General features: G+C 38.3%; 1 protein-coding gene and 1 non-coding gene across 2 annotated transcripts in view; both read left to right on the top strand.

Moving 5' to 3' along the window:
• LOC110852683 (tachykinin-like peptides receptor 99D) overlaps positions 1-21,979 on the top strand; it is a 44,415-nt gene that overhangs the window by 13,561 nt on the left and 8,875 nt on the right. The window contains exons 2-6 of the mRNA XM_022100793.2: positions 6,941-7,311; positions 8,005-8,105; positions 8,489-8,587; positions 13,225-13,431; positions 18,236-18,386. Coding sequence (XP_021956485.1) covers positions 7,033-7,311; positions 8,005-8,105; positions 8,489-8,587; positions 13,225-13,431; positions 18,236-18,386 — 837 coding nt within the window. The 5' untranslated portion in view covers positions 6,941-7,032. The remainder of the gene's footprint in view (positions 1-6,940; positions 7,312-8,004; positions 8,106-8,488; positions 8,588-13,224; positions 13,432-18,235; positions 18,387-21,979) is intronic.
• LOC118436344 lies at positions 15,031-15,223 on the top strand. The gene has a single exon (XR_004835382.1). It is a non-coding gene; the product is annotated as a U2 spliceosomal RNA (small nuclear RNA).

Raw genomic sequence — 21,979 nt, 5'->3', positions numbered from 1 at the left:
ACAATCCATCGAAATATTGTCCATCCCTAATTTTTTATCGAAAGTTGAACCAACATTCCGATACATTTTGGGACATTTCAACAAGAAAAGTGTCGCCCAAAACTGCCAGGTGACTTCGAATTCAGTCCCACCACTGGGAAGAAATGAACCCCATTTCTATGTCCGTATTGTCGAAATGGTACATAATCTTATTGCAATTTTTTCGGCGGAGAATCGCTCCAGAAAAAAATATTTGGTTGAAAAAGCTTTTATCCACCGGCTTCCCATTCTATTTCGAGAGTCAGCTTCCGTCAGAGGCGCAAAACCATATTGGGACCCGGGCGAGATAAGAAAAGGGAAAGGAAACGGCGTAAAAGTGTAATAAAAATGAAAATAAAAGCAACAAAGTTAATAAACGTGGACTCGGCTGAATTTCGTCAGCGAGTGTCGCATGGCATCGTGTCTCACTTCTCTTATGAAGAATGGAGATCATTAAGGAAGCCATTTAGATTCATTTAGTTTTTCAATTGAAACATTGTCGGAAAAGAAATCTAATCCAGTCCGGAGAGTAAGTTGAGTAGACTTCCTTTCAAATCTAAAGTAAGTAAGTCATCCAAAAATCCGGGAGAATGTTCCATCCCGAAATTCCAGTTAATTCAATTCTTAATGAATTCAAATCTCACAAAAAGGTTTGTACAAAAGTGAGCAAAAAAAATCTAGCACGAGTCGACCTTTCGACTCACCTCCCTTCAAACGCCTACACCTTCCTCCTCTATATACGTAGGAACAGTGGCCGCGGAAGCTGTGGGGACGTTAGCATTGTAGGATAGGGGAGGGTGGGGCTTATATAACATGGGCAGATGATGCGGACATCGAATAACCGTGGGGACATTGTCCCTCTGTCTTCCGCGGCCACTGCGTAGGAATGACGATCTTCATCAATTTATCGGAAACTTTCACTACGTTTCGCACGTACGCGTCTGTAAAATAGTGGAATTTTTCATACATATTTTGGGTTCACTGACTTCCCGATCGGACTAATTACACAAACAAATGTGTGCTCTTACGATTAGTCACTGCATGTAGAAAATCCGATGGTCCTTTTTATCATCATATGTGGCTGGCTGGCATTATCTCGAAATGTCACATCCAGATATCCACATTTCGTTACAAATGTGGTCTCCTGAACTCCCCGTCTGTGCAATAAATCATCAACCTGTACAAGTTATTAGCCTTCCTTCTCTTGTACAAATTTCTACTTAAGCAAGTTAAGTCCTTTATTTATCTGGGAAAGGTTAATCAATTTCATATTTTCTACGCTGTTATCAATTTTCATGTATGTATGTAAGTACTTAATTGTTCTACAGATCCTTAATTGTACTTATATCTCAATTACGACTCATCAATTTGTAAATAAAAATTATGGATAACTTCAGTCCAGTCCAAACTCCAGGAGGGAATCCTCCATCAGTTCGCTCATATAACAGAATTATGACCCCTGCTGACCGGCAAGTGCGAAATCGTGGTCAGAAAAGAGCTTTGAACTTGTCCATAGGCTCATAATTGATATATCCGAAATTCGGATTCCGAATATTCGGATATATTAATACATTTGTCTCTTGTTCTCTCTGTCTCTCTCTCAATTATTGTTAGTCTGCTAAACTACATGATCACTCACTGGATCAATTTCAATTACCAGAAGACTGCCATCGCATCACTTAATGCACACAATTACATGGAATTCATATACATATGCCGCTCATAAATAATTATACGCAGTCCAACCCGAAATTACAATTCCACATTATACTAAACAAACACCGAGAAATTTCCATAGTTGGGTGTGTGTACTTAATTTAAGACTAAATCTACCAACAGAAGGACAAAATGGAGTGGATTTCTGTTTACATTAGTAGAATACGAGTACTTCAATGTCGGCACATCCGTTGTTAAAATTTCAGGAGATGCTATAAATAAATTCGTTAAATGTAACCGTGTGATCAAACAAACCGAGTCGTTAGCTTGATTTAGCGTGTCGCCATACATAAGTGGATCAGACCATCGATACGTACGAAGCATAGCATGTGTCAAGCGATGCAAAACAAACATTATCATTACAAAGGCTCAAAGTTCTCAACTAACTATTCTGGGCAACACTTGTTGATAATGATAATTGTTAAACTTCTTTTTCGCAACCAGCCCCGTCCGTCCGTCGATCCATCCACCAACACTTCTGCTTTCACCACTTGGTTGAAGCTTTTTTGACACGTCACGATCAACTAATAGTGAAAGTTGGTTACTTCTTGAGGCAACGTGCAGCCTTGAAAAAAAGGTGAAGAAATCTTTTGTCCGATTGAACCGACGTATATTTGTTGTCATTGAGAAAAGGCCTCACGAGAGTACAATAGTTGAGACAACTCAACCGTCCAAAGGTTGTACATAAGTACAACTTATTGTCAATGGCACTACCCACGTTGTTAAGGTAGGATTCGATGACTCATCGCCAAAATTGTGAATCAAAATCAGCACATTTTTAATCATTTCTCCGCTCTGGGAATTTATTTTAAAATTCTAGACGACAAATTTGTAGTCAGTGAGTTGATTAATAGAATAGCGATGAGTTTTTTAAGCCAATTTCGATGAGACCCAATTTTTCTGAAAGCTTCTTAAACCTGAGATATCCTCTTTCTAAAACTTTTAAAATCTGGAGTGCATATTTTCGAAAAGTTGGCAGCGACTTGCTCTACAAATTTGTCAGCTAGAATTTTGAAATAAATTCCCAGAGGTGAGAAATGATAAAAAATGTTGTGATTTTGGCGATGAGTCATCGAGTCTTACGTTAAGGATTTTATTTTATGAATGCATACGCTGACCAGGTTTAAGGAAACGTGCGATGGGCGAGGAACAATTATCGGGCCCATTATTATGCCTCCTGCCTACACCTGTCGTTCGTAGAAAGAAAACTTTTCGAGAAAGGCGAGAATGTTCAAGGTGTATTTACTTACGTTCTTGATTTGAGTAGAAATCGATCACCTGTAAAGGATCAGAGTTAAGTTAACGCTTTTGAAATTGTAGAAAATTGCTCTAATTTTGGAACAACTTGAATTTAGTTATTCATTCTCGCGATTAAATATGATACACATATTTTGCATGCGTAATTTGATAGCGTTTACTTTTTAATATAGTCATTAACAAATGTTCTAATTTAGGAACGTCGTGCGTCATACACACCCATTTTCCATGCATTTTCCATTCTCTAACACATTCTACTTTGACATGACGCCACGGCAAGGAAAATACACTTTATTCAGTTCAGAAGAAGCTGTCTTGATCCTCTATGCAATTCTTATTGGTTTAAGAAATGGACAAAAATAAGGCTCTTACAATTCTCATCTGAATCCTGAATCGAAATACTTCTTAAGGCTTCACCCAGGAAAAGACGTATAAAAAAGTAGGATCAGGAGTTCACTCCTTTGTTAAAAACTTTCCCAACCTACCCCGCAAGCAAACCAGTGGCCGCGGAAGCTGTGGGGACATCTGGGGACATTTGCATTGCAGGATAGGGGATGGAGGGGTTCATATAACATGGGGAGATGATGGGGACATCGAATAATCGCGGGGACATTGTCCCCACATTTCCGTGGCCACTGCCACAAACTTTCACCCTCCTTCACTATTTTTCCTTTAAACGAATCGAACATATACGTAATTTGTTCCGCATAAGACGCGAAACGTGACGGTGGTTGATTAATTTTCACAAAATATTGGAATCGTTTAATCAAACTGGAGTAAAGCAAAGCAATATAGAATTCTGCACATTTTCAATTTTCATATTTCTATTTGTCTTCGAAATTGAAGATCAAGGGCACCTTCATTGGAGAAACTTTGTCAATAAAATTCTTCTGAGACGTGTGACGCGTGTGTGTGAACTCGATTTTTCTCCATTTCTGCCCATGGGATTTTTTTGTAATTTGGTACGAACGACGACGGCATTCATGTCCGCTGGACCTTTTCATCCCGAACTACAATGCAGCATTGAGGACAGAATTGTATATATGCAAAATATTCACACCTTACTTGCTTCACCTGTCATGCTAGGTGTAGAAATGTGTATAAGGTGCTAACTTCTTTATTGAAATGCACCCCATTATACACTCCAACATTTTGTTGTGACATGAGATAAATTAAATTTTTCACGTAAATGGAACACTCGAAAGATAGGGAGCAACAAGGCTCGAAATTCATTTAAACTCGGCAGCAGGAGCAGTACGACCAGTGACAAATGATCCTATAACGTCCCATCACGTTCTTTATCTGCATCTCGTAAGCAATCTTGGTATACATATCACTCTAAAAAATCCGGTGACAAACGTGCCTTGGTGGATCGGGGTTGTTACCATTTCGGTGATAGTACATGTCCTTCCGCTTGGTAGAATGTCACCAAGGTACTGGTGGGTGTTCCCACGTGGTAATTCCGCTGTAACCGAGCGGTGAAATATTATTACCATCCAGTAAAATCATATACTGTGCTCTTACTTTGGCTTATCACCTCATTTGCATAAATCTCACTATTCCCATTTTCAGCAATACGGGCTTTCCATGCTGAATCATCTCTACGTCTCTCGCGAATGCGTCAAAATTTGCAAATGAGGTGGTGACACGCACAAATAATTCCACTATATGAATACTCACCGGTCGGTGATAAATCCGGTAATAAAATTTCTTAGAGTGCATCCACATTGTACAAACGAGAACAATCCATTCCCCAAAACTCTCTCCCCGAATCTGATGCAAATCCCAGGCCAGATATCATTCCTTTCGTTTCGCTACATTCTTCCCATCCGACCAACAATGAGTAGCAAAACCTATTCGGATGGAATACAGAAAAGCGCAGGAGACGACGCGACATTGCTTGCACTTTCTTATACATAAAATGAGACCGAATCTGAAAAAGTGGAGTTTGGGTTGGAATTAATCACCCACCAATCTCTTATGTGTACTTATTCCCTCGATTCGGAAGACGGATTCGAATTTATCTCTCTGCTTTCTCCTTTCTTCAATCCGATCGGTTTGTGTGCTTTGCAAAACAAATAGATTCAGCTCTCGGGCTGCTTTCTTATTAACGGGGTGCACTTTAGTTACCCTTCCAGCAGTCAGGATCATTTGCGTGACACTAATCACGCACTCATCTCTCCATCTCCATCTCTGAAACGACAGATCCCCCACCACGGCCGCCGACTTAATAAACTAAACCCGTGGCTGTCCGTGGTTGGTTAAATTAAGTATTTTATAAGACATGAAAATTGGTTCCTCTACTAAAAACAGAGCGGTTTCTGCATTCCGCTCATTTGTCTATGACACTTGATGCGTATAATTTTTCAGAGGTGGGCAAAATACTTGTGGGGAAATGTTTAAAGTATTTTGAGCTCTGTTCTTTAAAGGGTTTGGATTTTCAGGGATGTTACACCCACAAAAACACGAAAAATTTGCATAGAAAATACAGGTCCTGCGAAGAAATTAACTTTTTTTCTTAATTAAAATGCATTGTTTTCACGATTTAAAAAATAAAATACTTTCACAGTATTCAAAAGTTAATTTCTTCATAAAACCTGTATTTTCGTATAACTTTTTTATCCGTCATGCAGATTATCGTCTTGTTGTGGGTGTAACACCCCTGGAAATCCAAACCCTGGGAAGAACGGAGCTTAAAATCCTGCATTTAAAAAAATATTTTGCCCACCTCTGCTATTTTTCTTCGGTGAAAAATTATCGCGACGCCGGAGACGACAAAATCTCATACCGACCCGGAGGGTTATTTTATCCATTTAACAGCATTTTCCATTGCTTTTCCACCTAATTCTGCAATTCTTTTTGCGTTTATTTCGTCTGGGGACTAAATGCTAATGCTTTTCAGCTAAAACAGCCGGATAATTTTTTTTCTTGTCACGTCGTCTCATCCGCCGTGTAATCTGCTCAGTGATTACTCAGACAAGGAGCGGACAAGTGGAGTGAGTTGGTGAGATATGTGATGAGACGGATGCGATACGCTTTCACCATTTGTTTGGTTTCAGCACTAATGTCTCATCTCGTTCCGTTTCATGACATCGGATCATTATCGGAGATTCTCAAGCTGTGCACTTGCAATGACGGACTAATAATAATATATCGCTCTTTGTGTTATACGTTTACCGTAAAACCTACATTTATTTGGGGCTAGTTTAACATTAGTTTTCTTAATAATTTGACCCGAGGTCTCTAATTATATCTAAAATTAGGATCTTGGCTGCACTCTTAGAAATCCAGTATTAAAATAATACCACGCGGTATTCATTATGACACTATGCAACACATGATAAGTAATACCGTGTAGTAATAGCTCCGTATTAAAGTTTTGTCATATCGGTAATAAATTTTAACGGCCCGGTATAATTTTAATACCAAACGGTAGCTCCTTTAACACCGAGAACTCAATACCTGCCTGACTATACGAGATTTCTAACAGTGTTTTGGCCACAAATAGACCTTAACCTTGAGGCAAGACTCCGCCAAAAATCTTATCTTCCATTCTCCCCAAAATTCAAGAAAGAAGCCGAATAAGTCATTCTACGATAATTGGTTTCATCGAATTATTACGAAACTTGTATTGTGCCACGTAACCAGATCCTAAAAATGTCATCTACACTTGTTGTAGCGGACCTGGTACACACATAGAAAAGAAAGACACAAAAAAACCCTCCACCAAATTAAGCAGTCTCGGAGAAAGTATTGAATTACCGACGCAATCGTGTACCTTTTTGCCACAGGCGGCCAAAAATAAGTACAAGACAAGCCAATAATACTAAATAAAAAATAGGGCTAGGTACATCCACCCACCCGCCCTCGGCTACTTGTCATTGTCCGCATTGATAAACAATAAAATCGGATAACTGCTTAACCAACATTATTATTGTGCTATTTTCAGACCTTTGTTACGACACACTCAACCCAACTTACATACTCGAGCGACCAATCTCGACCAAATTTCTGCGCCAGTGACGTCCAATCTCAGAAAAGATGGGGAAAGACACGTACCAGGGTTACCATGAGTCATCCTCCTCGTTATCTTCGTCCACCCCGTGGCCATACTTCGACCTGGAGGAGAACATGACACTATTATCGCTAATGAACGATTCCTCACGCAGTGGTAATGACAGCATGGACGGCGACATGGCTGGCTGGAGCATCCCATGGTGGCGACAACTCCTATGGTCAATTCTCTTCAGTGTCATGGTCATCGTGGCGGCCGTGGGAAATTCTACCGTGATTTGGATAGTGCTGGCACACAAGCGGATGGTAAATAAGATAAGGTTTTTATCATTATACTGTTAGAAAATTGGTATTAAATCATTACCGAGCAGAGTACATATGCATGTGTATGACTCATATCTGCGAAACTCTACCGCACTGGTAATAACAGGAGTTACCGTTTAGTAACGTAATAGTAAAGAAAAATTTAACATTCAGAAACAAACTACTACCAATTCGGGAGTAAGTTATTATCAAATCAATACCAGTATGGAGTACTGGAAAATTGGTATTAAATCACTACCGATTATAGTAGACTACCGGCACTGGTAGTAAGGGGCATTACCGTTTAGCAATGTTTTGGCAATGAAAAATTTACCACGCAGAAACAAACTACTATCAATCCGGTAGCAAGTTATTACCAAATCAATACCAGTACGGAGTACTATATATCTGACTCTACCAGATTTTTAACAGTGTATCAACATCGCCCCTGCTAACTTGTATGCTATCCAAGTGCTTTCTGAACTGTAAATTAAGTTAGTATTTAAAACCTGTAAATAATTTCTCAAAGTTTTCAAAAGAAACTTTTCACTCCGTGTTAAGTTTGCGTAAAGGTTACGTATGTGTGCATGCTGAATTTGCATTTCGTCTCCCCTTTTGCCCCAACAATTTTACCTTGGAAGGGAGAAATTATGTAATCTTATTACTAACAAAGTAAATATGAACTTGCATTTTCAGAGGACAGTGACTAACTATCTTCTAGTCAACTTAAGCATTGCCGACGCTATGGTGTCCACCCTGAACGTTTTACCAAACTTCATCTACATGCTGACGGGACAGTAAGCCAAAAATAAATAAAAAATAACCTAACAATGGAGGTCTCCCAGCGTATGCTCTGTGATTTTGAGCAAACTAGTGTCAATCGATCGCAATAGATATTTGCATCCAAAGAGGAGAAAACGCTCAAAAAAATTTGGAAAGTGTAAAATTTTTCAACTTTGCAGCGCGTTTTCTCCTCTTCGGATGCAAATATCTCCGCCAAACCTGTGTATTTGCAAATCGTGTCCTTTGCAAATTTCATACTAATTAAAAGTTGTGATCGATTGTTGCACTAATTTGCTCAAAATCTGAGAGCATACCCTGGGAGACCTCCCTTGTAAGAATTACCTATCTATTTACTCATTCAAAACCATAACCCCATGTGTTTTTAAAACTTTTTAAGCTGGCCGTTTGGAGAATTTTATTGTAAACTTGTCCAGTTCGTGGCTGTATTATCCATTTGTGGGAGTGTCTTTAGCCTCATGGCTATTGCTTTTGACAGGTTGGTTACTACTTTCTGTAAATGTATGTAAATACGTTGATTAGTGGAGAAATGTACATAAGTATTATTCCTCGATATCGTGGGTGCCGACTGTTGCACGGAATGTCATTATTTATGTATCATAAAATACTGTATTTGATACTTTATTCCAACATTATGATGATCATTCGTCCATCCACGCGGAATTGGTTCTTGTCGATTAACCGTTATGTAGTCATATTTAATACACGTTTTACATGAAAGGAACTCGGACAGCTTTTCACCAACAAAGAAAAATCTAGTTCAAACTGGTTTCAGCTTTGTACATATTTAAATGTTACGCATCGTGTTTACATAAAAATTCGTATTTATTATTGCCTATCTTATCATTTATTTTTCCGCCTTGAGTACATTACGATACATTATTATTTCATTGTTTTTAAAGAGCATTGACTTATTTTTTTACTACGATTGCGAACACGGGTCTTCAATTATCCACTATTTTCATGTCAACTTAGATAAGCCAAGTCGATGTTGAAACTGGCCTCAGGCTAGGCACAAATACGGATAAGTTATCATTCAGTCTCATTTTTGTAACGGAACTAGCATCTCGAGAGCGAAACGAAGTTTCCCAATCTTGGTAAATAATTGGATTGGCCAATTGTAGAAAATAGAGTAAACTTTTTCCAAACATATTCTAATTCGGGAATGGGACAAAAGTCTTCCGAGATCGAATAAACACTAGGAAAACCAAAGATAAGAAGGCATGAGTGAACCAAAACAGTTCACATTTTTCCTGTCCCCGGCATCATCTCTGCCTGAGAGCGGATTCTTGACTTGGAGGATGGAACAAAGTAACAGAAGACGCAGTTTTATTCCTATTGTGACAACCGCTTGTGCAAATGTACTTTCTCCCCAGTGTTTCGTTTTGGGCGTCTTAAAAAGCGTTCAAGATTGGAAAATGGGGCAAAATGATACACAATTTTTTATTAACGACTTTGCAAATCTTTACACAGTTATGTAATCTCCCCTTAATTTTGGGCATTTTGGTTGGTGTGTAATACCAAGAAATTTGGAAGAACTTTCGTTTTAACATGTTTTCTTATGAGAAATTAAGAAATTTTGTAAGGAATTAATGCAGTATTAATTACACACCAAAATGTTCAGAATTAATGGGAGATTACATATACGTAAACGGATTATCGAAATGAACTTGTAGCATTTTGCCCCATTTTCTAGTTTGGACATTTCCGACGGTCAAAATTCGGTGTCCAAGCCTGTTTTGGACAGTGGTTAAAACCACAGCGAAACCCTGACTCTCCCATCTCTCTTTATGTACAAGTGACAAAAGGTAAGGTAACAACATTGCAGAGAAAGTATCTACCTCAGTGTCACTGGTTCGTTGTTGTACTTATCCATCGTCGCGTATTTGTCTCTCAACTCCATAAATTTTTCCTCCTCCTCTTCTTCTTCTTCCACATTGTACTCCGCGTTGGGTTCTTCTTTGCAGATGTTTATTCTCACATAAGTGCCGGGAGCAAACACAAACAAGTGAAAGTCAAAGTATGAAAAAAATCGATAATAATGCACAAGTTTTATCCATTATTTCCCAAATGTTGATTGTGTGTCAAATGTCAGGAATAAATTTTGGGTTGTCATTTTTCCTTCTACTTCTTCTTTTTTGGGGGGTTTTGGAAGGGAGGAGGAGACGAAAGAAGGTGTGCTAAATGCCTTGGAGAAAGTCATCATACCCAGTTTTAGATGGGAGCATATTATTTGCAGGATTAGGTAACAAAAGTGTTTCTCGTGTTATTGCTATTATCCATGAACGTAGATTTTAACATTTTATGAGATCTGACGCCTTATTCTTTTACTTCTCCTCGGCGGAAGAAGAAGTTATACAATCATGAAATGAAATATTTTTTAAATCATGCTCTAAACCCACACCGGGTTTTATGCTATTCTCTCTTTTTGTGGAAGCAGGGATGTATGTATGTCAAGGGGGGAGCACATGGTGGAGAAAACATGAAAATCCAAAAGCCTGGAAACAGTGGCCGCGGAAGACAGAGGGACAATGTCCCCACGGTTGTTCGATGTCCGCATCATCTCCCCATGTTAAATAAACCCCTCCCTCCCCTATCCCACAATGTTAACGTCCCCACAGCTTCCGCGGCCCCTGGTGGAAACATTCCTCATGGAAATATAAAGATAAGACGGCCTCCAAAGAGAAAGTTGGCTTTCACTCCGTTCTCAGGACAGGAACGCGTTGAGTGAGATCCCGGCTGAGCTAAAGAGCTCAAATTTACTCGCCCAACACTTTCCTCCTCTTTTGTAAAGGAACCCGTTTTAAGTTAAATTGCAAATCTGAGAAAGTGCTGCTGGGCTCATCATTTATGTAAATGCAAATTCACTTTTATATAATCGTTCTTCGTTCCTAGCAGCTCAACCCGATTTTGGTCTTCGTTTAATTTAACGGGTTTCTTGGTGGGTGAAATTATAACTTTTCTTACACGCCGAGCGAGCCGTAATCTTTAATGTATATGCAGAAATAATTGCTGTTAATTATTTAATTATGGGACAATTTTGTCGAGATGAATGGCCTCATAATGCAGATGAGAACAATTGTTTTTGCGACAATTTCTATTCTGGACGTCAAAAAAGGAGAAGAAAGTACCGAATTTCGCTTTTATCGAGGTTGTACACGACGCAATAAAGTATGCAATTTAACAGCCACTCATCCCGCCCCGCACGTACGAGGACGTAGTTACTTTAGTCATTAACTAAATAGTGGATTAGCACCTTTCCCATCGGAAATTAATTGCGTAGTTTTTCACGCCTTAATCTTTCTTCAAACTAGGAAGAAGAAAACAACAACATTCTTTTTAATTATTGCCGCTAGCAGTCACTCACTCAAGATGATGAAAAGACGGGAAAAAATTAATTAAAAATAATAATCTGGTCGTTCCTACTTATAGATTTTTTAATGCAGTAATAATCAGGAAAAAATTCGTTAGTGTTTTTTTCCAGCACAGATTAAAAGTGTTTCGGGTGAAAGTATGTAACCATTTTCAAGAAATAAGGGAAGAAAGTGGTCTTTTTGTGGGTATTTGACCTGCAAGAAATGCAAGACGCAAGAAATGACGCTCTGTCGCTGTACTTCATACTTCGCGTGGCTGGATAGCACACATTTCTTGCACTTTCTCCCAGTTTCTTGCACCTCGAATTTCTCACATTTCTTGCTTCCCAGTCCAGAAAAATGTAACAAACCCCCAAGAAACGAAACACTCCGATTTAAATCCCGTACAAAAAAAGCACCTCTTTTTTCTCTCTTCCTCCAAAAAAATCGTACTTATTTATGTAGTTAGTGGTTTTCAAACTTTGCAAATTAATCTTACTTTGCCATTTACTTTGCCACTTCAAATGGCTAAAAGAGAAATGTACGTATGTATGTACATGTCCGCTTCACTTCATTGTTTGTAACGGGATTTGGGATTAAAGTAGGATTTCCTTGAAACAAACATGTTTATTTTACACTTTACTATTCTACTTTTGCCACAACTTTTTCAAACTACCATTTTGGCTCACCGACATCTCAGCCTTCGCAAAACTTCTTGTTTTTCCTCCCTTCACAATCACATGCGTTCCTTGTGGTTTGATTTATACTCCAGGAAACATACGTGCATACCCCAGCCAGCAGCAATGAACCATGGAAAAGAGAAAGCACATGCACACTCTTATTATTTTTTTAGTCGGAATTTTCCATTAAATCGTTCCATGAGTGCACTTTCTTTATGCTTATGCAACATTTAGTACTAAATAAGTTCGGCTAAAACAAAGCATTCATTAGTATTCTGCATCATTATTGCGTACACAACACACGAGAAGAGATGGCTGAAACACGTTGCAAATATGACACACACTTCCTTAAACGAGATACAAATGAGTGGAGTGTCCCTTTTGCCAGAAGCAATTTGCATAATTGAACAACCTTTTTGGTAAGAAATTCTCTCAACCGTGGACAAAGTTGTTCTTCCTCCGTGCTCTTTCAGACATCCGTGAATCCGGTAAAACTCTCTTTCCTTCCACTTCCTCCATCCAACTCGAAAGGCAGGAATTCTTCCGTGTTTGTTCGTACAGTGCATGGACACAGGTATGCATGTGCATATTCAGGGAAAAAAAGAAGACCAGTGTTTCCGGTGAAAGTATGTAACCACGTGCAAGAAATAAGGGGGAGAAAGTGTTTTTTTGCAGATGTTTATTTTGACCTGCAAGAAATGGGTGCAAGAAACTACGCCCGGCGCTATAAATACTTCATGGGACGCGTGGCTAGATGACGCCTATTTCTTGCACTTTCTCCCAGTTTCTTGCACCTCTCATTTCTTGCGTTCCTGGTGCAGAAAAACGTAGCAAACCCACCACCTACGAAACGAAACACTGCCAAAGACATTCTTCTTTGATTAAATTGTACCCGCCACCAACGGTTAACCGACCAGAACCAACTAGTCCGACATGAAGTGAATGTTTTTAAGTAAAATTAAATTTATGCTTGCGCACATTAATCGAACTTACAGTATGAATACACATACTTTCTACTTACCGTTTTTCCCCCGAAAAAAGAAATCTAATTATGTTGTCTCTTATTTTTTTTCAAAATGCAGATACTCCGCCATCATGAACCCACTCCGGCCACGAATGGGCAAAAGAGTGACGCTCGGAATAGCCGCGGCAATTTGGGTCGTTGGAAGCATTATCGGGGCACCCAACATTTTCTTCTTTACGACCTACGAGGACACGTCAATGGGGGTGGTTCTCTGTTACGCCGAGTGGCCCGACGGTCCTCAAACGGAATCATATCAGGAATCTTGGTGAGCTTTTATTATCTATCCAGGATATTTTTTTTGCTTCTTCTGTGGACTTCAACCTCATTAATAATGTATTTATTTTCTTTGCTTGGCTTGGACAAGTTTTCCATTGTCTTGGTCGGTGAAAGTAGTGGGAGAGAAAGTTCGGGGTTGTAATAAGTATCATTTTAGTCGGGACGGATGTACATTGCGAGGAATAAATCAATATTGTCTAACAATAGAATTGCCCTGCATTGTTACAACAAAGTTTTGTTCGTACATATGTCCACATGGAAGACTGCCAGTTTGGCAAAACCCGTTTGACGAAATACTTTCGCCATAAAATAATTCAATTTTCGGAAAAAAATTCACTCAATTCTGCAGTACTTTTACGCCCAATGTTTAAAGCGCCTTTTTTGCGAAAACAATTTCGCATTAGGAGGAAATGAGGATTATGAAAAAAAAGGTATTTCTAATGACGATGAAACGCCAAATGTGACATGAATTTCGCACTTTCATGATATTTTTTTTACCTCATTCGCGAAAATTTATTTTAGCCAGTTTGACTCTCGCCAAATTGTACGTACACCACGAAAAAGATTGAGGATTGATACAGTCGTTTGAAGTTCTTTGAGGAAAATTTAGGCAATCCACACACACTGCAGTTCAGTCCTTCCTTCTAATGATAAATGATCATTGTGTAGTGCATACTTTTATGTACATACATTTCTTCCTCAAACGACAGGATATTGCCAGATTTCCTGGTATTTCCATCTGCCTACGTAAGATTATGTTTAATGTTATGCATAAAGCTATAATGAAACTAATCAGCGTGCATGATGTTCTGAAAATGCTTGCGGAATTGGTACCTCCAATAACGGCACCGATTTCATCGAAGTTCTTTGTAGTGAAGTAGTGAAGGCAATTTAGTGGATTTTCTACATAAGAAAGTTTTGAGCAAAGCAAAGATTGACAAATTTAAAGCACTAAAACATGACTATTTTATGCAAATTAGGATACTCATCCTACTTTAAATATAATTAAGAGTTAACAAAAATAAAATAAATATGCATCATTCCGCGTAATTACCTCGTTCTCATTATTTTACTCCCACATACTTCATTTCCAACATAAAATGTAGAAATGTGCAGTTCTCTCTACATTCCAAAAAGTCTGAGAGTTGGTAACACGATTTTTTTGCAGCACAAAGTTTTTTTCAGGGTAAAGGCAAGTTTAATTTTTTATATTTCAAGTGGGGGTCAAGGGTCAATTGATACCACACATTTTTTGATACGAAATTACTACATTTTCAAACGAATTTACATGTCTCTCTCTTTTTTGTGCTGTACAAAAAGTCGTGTAGACATTTAGAACGGAGAGTACTTGCCGCAACTCTCATGGTAAAATTTAAAGTTACTTTAAAATATTTTTATTTTTGTTCCCACTAAACAATTAGAAAATTTTAATGCATTACGGCAAAGCCAATGTTAAGCAGAACATAAAAATAATACTAATTTAGGCCTTCCTTTGACTATCATTAGTAATTTTTTTATTGCAAAGTCAGACTGAGTTCGTCTCTGAGGGCTTGAGGAGAGTGGTCAGAGGGCACACTTTTTGATGGGTATCGCTTCTCGGCCTTTTGGCTAAGATCAAAGTGTAGTATCTGTTCTTATCAGCTTAATATCTGATACGAAGGCCATTGGCCTTCCAGTATATTAAACTGATTTTTGGAACGGGGATGGGGTCGTGAAGCTTGCTTCCGCCCGTCCAAGGGTCGGCCTGGCATTGCAGTACAGTCAGGATCGGCCCACTCTAATCTAATCTAAAGACAAAACTTAACAATTCTTTTCAAGTCTCTTCGTCAATTTGCCGAGAGACTTTGGAAATTTTATTTCTTACAGGAAATTCATGTTTATGCTTGTAAACAGCATGATTGTATTGCAAGGATTTCTTACTTATTGACACAAGTTCTTATGATGCGAAGGAAAAAAATATCAAGTTTATAACGATTCAGGAAATATCATTTATTAAGGGATGACTTGTATGACTGATTGATTGATGATTCAGTCGATTCATTCTATAAATCTACTAATGCAAATTAAATAAAAAATATTGTAGTGCATATAATTTAAGCAAATTGTATCATTTATACGACGAATAGGGTCACAGTAATATTTTAAATTCGTCATGAAGCTTTTACAATTTAGACAATGTTTGTCGTGTGGATATTTGGAAATCAAATACGGCATTCCAATTCTACTCAAAAATCTCTCCGGTTCCGCACTTTGTTCAAGTCTCTCCTTCATTTGTAATGAGACAAAGTACGAAGTATACCTTGTTTCAAATACATCAATACGTTGGTTACTTTTACATGCTGGATGTAGTCGTTAACAGAATCATTCCATCATTACCACCATTCGAAATTGCAACTAATTCCATCCACCTCTAGTTTCACTGCCTCCAATAAATTCCGAAATGCAATTCCCAAACAAATGGCTCAAGCGTACATAACATGTGTGTAAGTAATCATAGCCTCAATCTCGACATTACTGCTGATCCCATTCCATCAAAACCTGTCCCTCCATCCACCACCAATAATCACAGGTTTATGTTTTCATCCACCGTGCGGCTTTGATCTTGTTGGCGTTAGTTTGATATCTGACGATGAAAATTTTGACAAGTTTAACTCGCGAAATTGATATCCCTCTGGCAAAATTTTGATTGATTACTTAAAATTAAATCAAATCAACCCCAACCTTTTGAAATTAATGAGATGGAGATTTGCGTTCCTGGAAGCCTGGAAAGTTTTACAGCCAGTGTTTCGTTTCTTGTGGGTTTGGTACATACATTTCTTGCAGTGCAAAGCAAGAAATGCGAGGTGCAAGAAACTGCAAGAAAGTGCAAAAAATTGCAATAAACTGCAAGAAATATCGCCATCCAGCTACACACCAAATGAAGTATAGCACCGGGACGTAGTTTCTTGCACCTTGCATTTCTTGCTTGTCAGAATAGCTGCAAGAAACCACTTTCTTCCCGTTATTTCTTGCACTTGAAACACTATCTGGCCGAGTTATCATCTCAATAACGAGCCGAATCTAAATATATCTTTTCAATCTACCCAGAAATTTATTCATAAAAATCCACGTCCCAAAATATACTCCACATTCCACTAAATATTTACTCATCGATAAACACAAGATTACTCAATCTTACAAATGAAGTGATGGGTACAAAACGATCCAATATTTTCAAACGGACATGTTACATACACCATGCACTCAACCTGCGTGTTCAATCACTTTATTGCTCAAACAATTATTTATTCATGTTTCACATCACGCTACATGGAAAATCCGTATTTGACAATAAATAATGAATAAGGTAACCAGCCAGCCTAATTGCGGTAAAAGGTTCCCATCATAATTGGGACCATGGCGTCTCCTTCCCTGGACTTGCACAAATTGCATCCGCAGGGAAAATGAATGGAACACGAAATGGAGTGAGAGAGGAAAAGGCTTTGTTTTTCCGTACCGACCCACCGAGTACTTTGCGGTTGATGATGCGGAGAAAGTTTATGTTAGGCGCAGTGGCCGCGGAAGGCGTGGGGACATTAACATTGTGGGATAGGGGAGGGGTTTATATAACGTGGGGAGATGATGGGGACATCGAATAATCGTGGGGACATTGTTCCTCTGTCCCCACCCTTCCGCATGCACTGCTTATTTGTACGTTATTGGTACGTCCACGTCCACCCACAAATGTGACTGTAATGTTGTGTAGCGGATTTCATACGGGAAATTTGCGTTGTATAAAGCTTTGGATAATATACATACATCTAATCATCATACTTACTCATTCACAGTGTGGCTATTAGGCTGTTTTAGCACTAATGGGTTAAATTAGCAAAAACAGAGCTATAAAATCTACAAAATTACGACCAAGGAAACTTTTCCTACAATTTATCTCATTTCGGCGTAATGTGGAACTACGTAGGTGTACAAATGACTGAAGCAGACCCATATATAAACCGTCTCAAGGGAACATAAAAAAGTGGCGTCATTCATACAGTATAAGAACGACACCACGTGAAAATTATGCATTCTTGACCTTTAACCTTGTCCTCACGGTCGTGAAGTGGTCGGCGATCAAAAATATTGACGGGGTTGATTTTGTGGTGAAATTTTCTTTAAAATGACACCCCATATGAAAATTAAGGGTAAATTCAATTTTGGACCAGACCCCCTCGCGCTGTAGGAGGTGGTCCGATTGATCCCATTTTCCAACTCAATCGAGAACTAAAGCTTAGAAGCGCAACGGCGAAAACGGCGTTTATTATATTGAGGGGTTCAGGAGATATTTTATGTACGGACGGACGGACAGACGGACGTACAAAACGATCACAATAAGCAGTCGACTCGACGCCACTTAATAAAGTATGGTTCGCTCCATCGCGAACCTGGACGAGTTCGCGTATGCCATGTGGAGGAGCACGATATGCGATGATGAGAGATAAGGATGAGATGAGAAGAGCAAAGTGAATGAAAACGGTTTCCTTGTTCATCCTCAGCAAGAGCGTAATTTTACCTTAACCGACAATGATTTACTCCAACTTTCTCCCCTTTCGACTCCCGTCGCGGACAATCTACTCAATTTTATAGTCGCGTTGACATGAAATGTTGACTGTTGCTACTTTTTCAATTTGTTTAGTTTCCTTACTTTGCGTTTGCTTTGTGTGCGTCTTGGGCCCACAATGTTTGCTTTGCTACACAGGTTTGCTTGTCGAGATAATTTGGTCAAATTATGTCGAGTCTCTTTTTTCCTTCTGCAGGTACAACGTACTCTTCCTGATCTTCACCTATGTCGTTCCGATCACTGCGATGGGATACACGTACACAAGAGTTGGGATCGAATTATGGGGTTCAAAGTCCATCGGCGAGTGTACCCAGAGGCAGTTGGACAATATCAAGTCGAAACGCAGGGTAAGTCTTCTCTTATAAACAGAGGGCGGATATGTATTTACGAAAAAGGGCTGAGCATTAAATTTTACGAAAAAAAACGCCAAAATATTTACGAAAATGTGCACGAAGAAATTAAAATTGTAGCAAAACTTTCGAGTTTAATTACAAAAAAGATAGTAAAATCTCTCTGTTACAGTACTGGCAATTTTTCTTCAGAAAGAATCTCCAGGATTATATGAAAATTTCCTCCAGCAAATAATCCTGCCTGTTGATCTGATTTTAATTTAAACCTTTATTCAAGTGTTAATAGAAATCAGTTTACAAAAACTGGTTTAAATTCTATGACACAAATAGCAATATAACTATGTAAGAGAACTAAAGGATTACTAACTAACTATTTCACAAGTAGATAGTTGAACTTTATGTAGAAAAATTGTTCAGTAAAAAATGTGTAAATATTATTGCTTAAGTTTAAGTTGCACGTCGTTTGTAAGAAAATTGTAATATGTCCAAAATAAGTATAAAGAAAGATTCGTCTTCCATTCTGATTCTGGAAAGCCTTTCCAGAATTTAATTTCTTATATGAAAATTTCCTCCAGCCAAAAATCCTATCTATTTTATTTTGGATAAAACTTTATGCGAAGAAATTGTTCAGAAAAATGGCAAGATTTTCGGCAGGTCGATTTTAATCCGGGCTATCTTGCTTGATAATGCTTTACGTATCTACATACGCGAGCTGTGAATTTTTTGTGGTCGAATTTCTTTGAACAAAATAATGTTGTCTCGTGTCGTTGAAATATTTACAAAATATATTAATTTTCGAAAAATACTTAAAATATTTACGTATTTTTCAAATAATAGCGAAACATTTATAAATACAGTTATGTCAGAAAGCCTAGAAATATGTAACCAAATACAAAAATATTTTGAAACTTTTGTGCTCTAAGCGAGTTATGGAACACACCCCAAAGTTTGACCAGCTCTCGTCACATGAAAAACTTTAAAATAAATACATATCCGCCCTCTGCTTATCTAATAAATTGCAGTCATGTGTGTGACTGAGGAGGTAGAAATGCGACCTTATTTTACTCATACATAATATGACGCACATTCACAAATATGTATCGTAGTGAATCGTCGTAACTTTAAATTGAATTCCAAAATCGACCAGTGAGTGAGTTGATCTACATACCGATTAGGAGGCATTCGAGTGGGTGGGACGGCAGAGTGGGTCCCATGTCTCATGAATTCCAAATCCTATGATCAAACGTGCCCTGAGTTTTCATCATAAATAGTCACTCGCTTCCTTCCTTACGCAATTTCGTGAACTACATATGTGTGCCGTGTTGGAAATATCGGGATGGGTAATCGATAAGCACTTGTTCGATTGCAAGTTAACTTCTCTGCTTTGTAGTCCAGTCGTAATGCTATACTTTCGGAAAACGGGGAGGACAAAAAGTCAGTGCCAGATGCAGCCAAGATGTATTTAGTGGGTCTCTGCACCACTTATACTTTTCTTCATCCGACGAGACGACGAGGTTCGCCTTGACAAAGTTTGGCAAAACTTGCCCATTTATTAATCAATAGTGCTAATCAAACGGAAATTTGAGGCAGGCTCTTTAAAAGGCTCATTTTCATATTTTCATAAATTTGAGGGATAATTACGCCAAAAATAGTCGGATTATGTATTTGGACAAAATATAAGATTATATAAAACCCCGTCACGTCTGGTCTCCTACGATGGAGGTGTCCCAGCGTATGCTCTCCGATTTTGACCAAATGAGTGTCAATCCATCACAGATTTAATTAGTATGAAACTTGCAAAAGACACGGCCTGCAAATGCGCAAGTTACATGGCGTAGATATTTACATCCAAAGAGGAGAAAAAGTGCTTCAAGTTGATCAATTTTACCCTTTCCAACTTTTCTGCACGTTTTCTCCTCTTCTGATGCAAATATCCTTGCCAAACATGTGCACTGGGAAATCGTGTCTTTTGTAAATTTCATATTTCTTAAATTCGTGATTGATCCACTAATTTGGTCAAAATCAGAGAGCATACTCTGGAAGACGTCCATTGTAAGATCTTCATCATATTTTGCACTGAGTATTGGAAATACTTGGTGCAAAAAGGAATGATAACGACGCACATAAAAACAAAGAATGAAAACTGGTGAGTACTGTATATCGAGGCGATTTGAGACGACTTAAACCTTATCGACAACCCCCGTCGTTTCCAACCTTATTGCTACGTACATACATCGTAAATAGCTTGACATGGCGTAAAACGGTGATATATAGTTCTTTACCCAACTCATTGAGAATCTGCACCTTGCTTCGACATAGTCCATGACGGGATGGGAGATGACAACTATTTCAGATCAGAGTTTTATTTGCTCCACATCCACTTGAAATTCGTGGCAGGACTAGGTCACAAACAACTAGGCATGTACATACAACTCCATGGTGCACACATTCCTAACAACCGCATTTTCGAAATTCTGATCACGACGATATAACAATACACATCCGGACACGAAGCGGGCTCAGCGTAATAGGAGGAGTACACAATTGTTGAGTTGACGATTTATTTTACGAACCCAATGAATCGAAGGAAAAATCAATAATCTATACCCACAATTTACAGATTTAGAGATTTACTTTACTAAAAATGGAGGTCTTTCTTTACCAAAATAAGATATTAATTTAAACGAAATTGTAAGATTTTCTCGCCGTTTTAGATTTTCTAGAATTATAGTTATACAAAGTATTAATTATTAGATTGTGTTTGATCCATGATATATTTGCTTCGTTGGTATGATACCAATGGTATCTGTATCTGCGTATGCTTTCAGATTTCGACCAAATTAGTGTAAATCGGTCACATGAAATTTGCAAAAAAAAACACGATCTCCTCAGGTTTGCTAGATATATTTGGATCCAAAGAGGAGAAAACGCGCAGTAAATTTGAAAACTGTAAAATTTGTCAAATTTAATCCTCTTTGGATACAAATAAGTATCTCCGTTGGCCATTGGCAGATAGTGTATTTGTCAAATTCTATATTAATTGTTATGATCGATTGACGCTAGTTTGGCCAAAATCTGAGAGCATACGCTGGGAGACCTCCATTTCTAGATTTTGATTTCATAATTCTTCTTATGCAATGATACATATCTTCTAATTTAAACCGCCACAACTAAATATTACATCATCAATCAAACTCAATTATCCAAATAAGCCGAATATCGCACGAAATCAATTCTACGAGATAACTTCCGCCGAGATTCGTTTCCCTTGATTCATGGCTTCTGCCAAATACAATATCAGAGATCAAATCACAATTCTGTGCGTAGCAGAGTCAAACTGAATATTTTATCGATAAGTAAATCAACCATGTTCCTTCCTGTCTGGCTTGATCAAATCTGCTATTTATTTCTATCCATCTAGCCTCCCAAGTAAGTAACTAAGCGGGCACCAGTTTCTTGTCGTCGCAATAAAATTGAGTAATGATGACACACAATTAAGATTCACTTTAGCCAAGTTTATTACTCTAAAATTTTCATAAAATAGTCATAGTCTTCCTACCACTAACTATAATCAGTGGCCGCGGAAGTGT

This window comes from Folsomia candida, unplaced genomic scaffold, assembly GCF_002217175.1.
Source record: "Folsomia candida strain VU population unplaced genomic scaffold, ASM221717v1 Fcan01_Sc007, whole genome shotgun sequence".
NCBI classification, from domain to species: Eukaryota; Metazoa; Arthropoda; class Collembola; order Entomobryomorpha; family Isotomidae; genus Folsomia; species Folsomia candida.
Note: the sequence above shows the minus strand (reverse complement) of the source record. Positions and strands in the feature narration are given on the sequence as shown.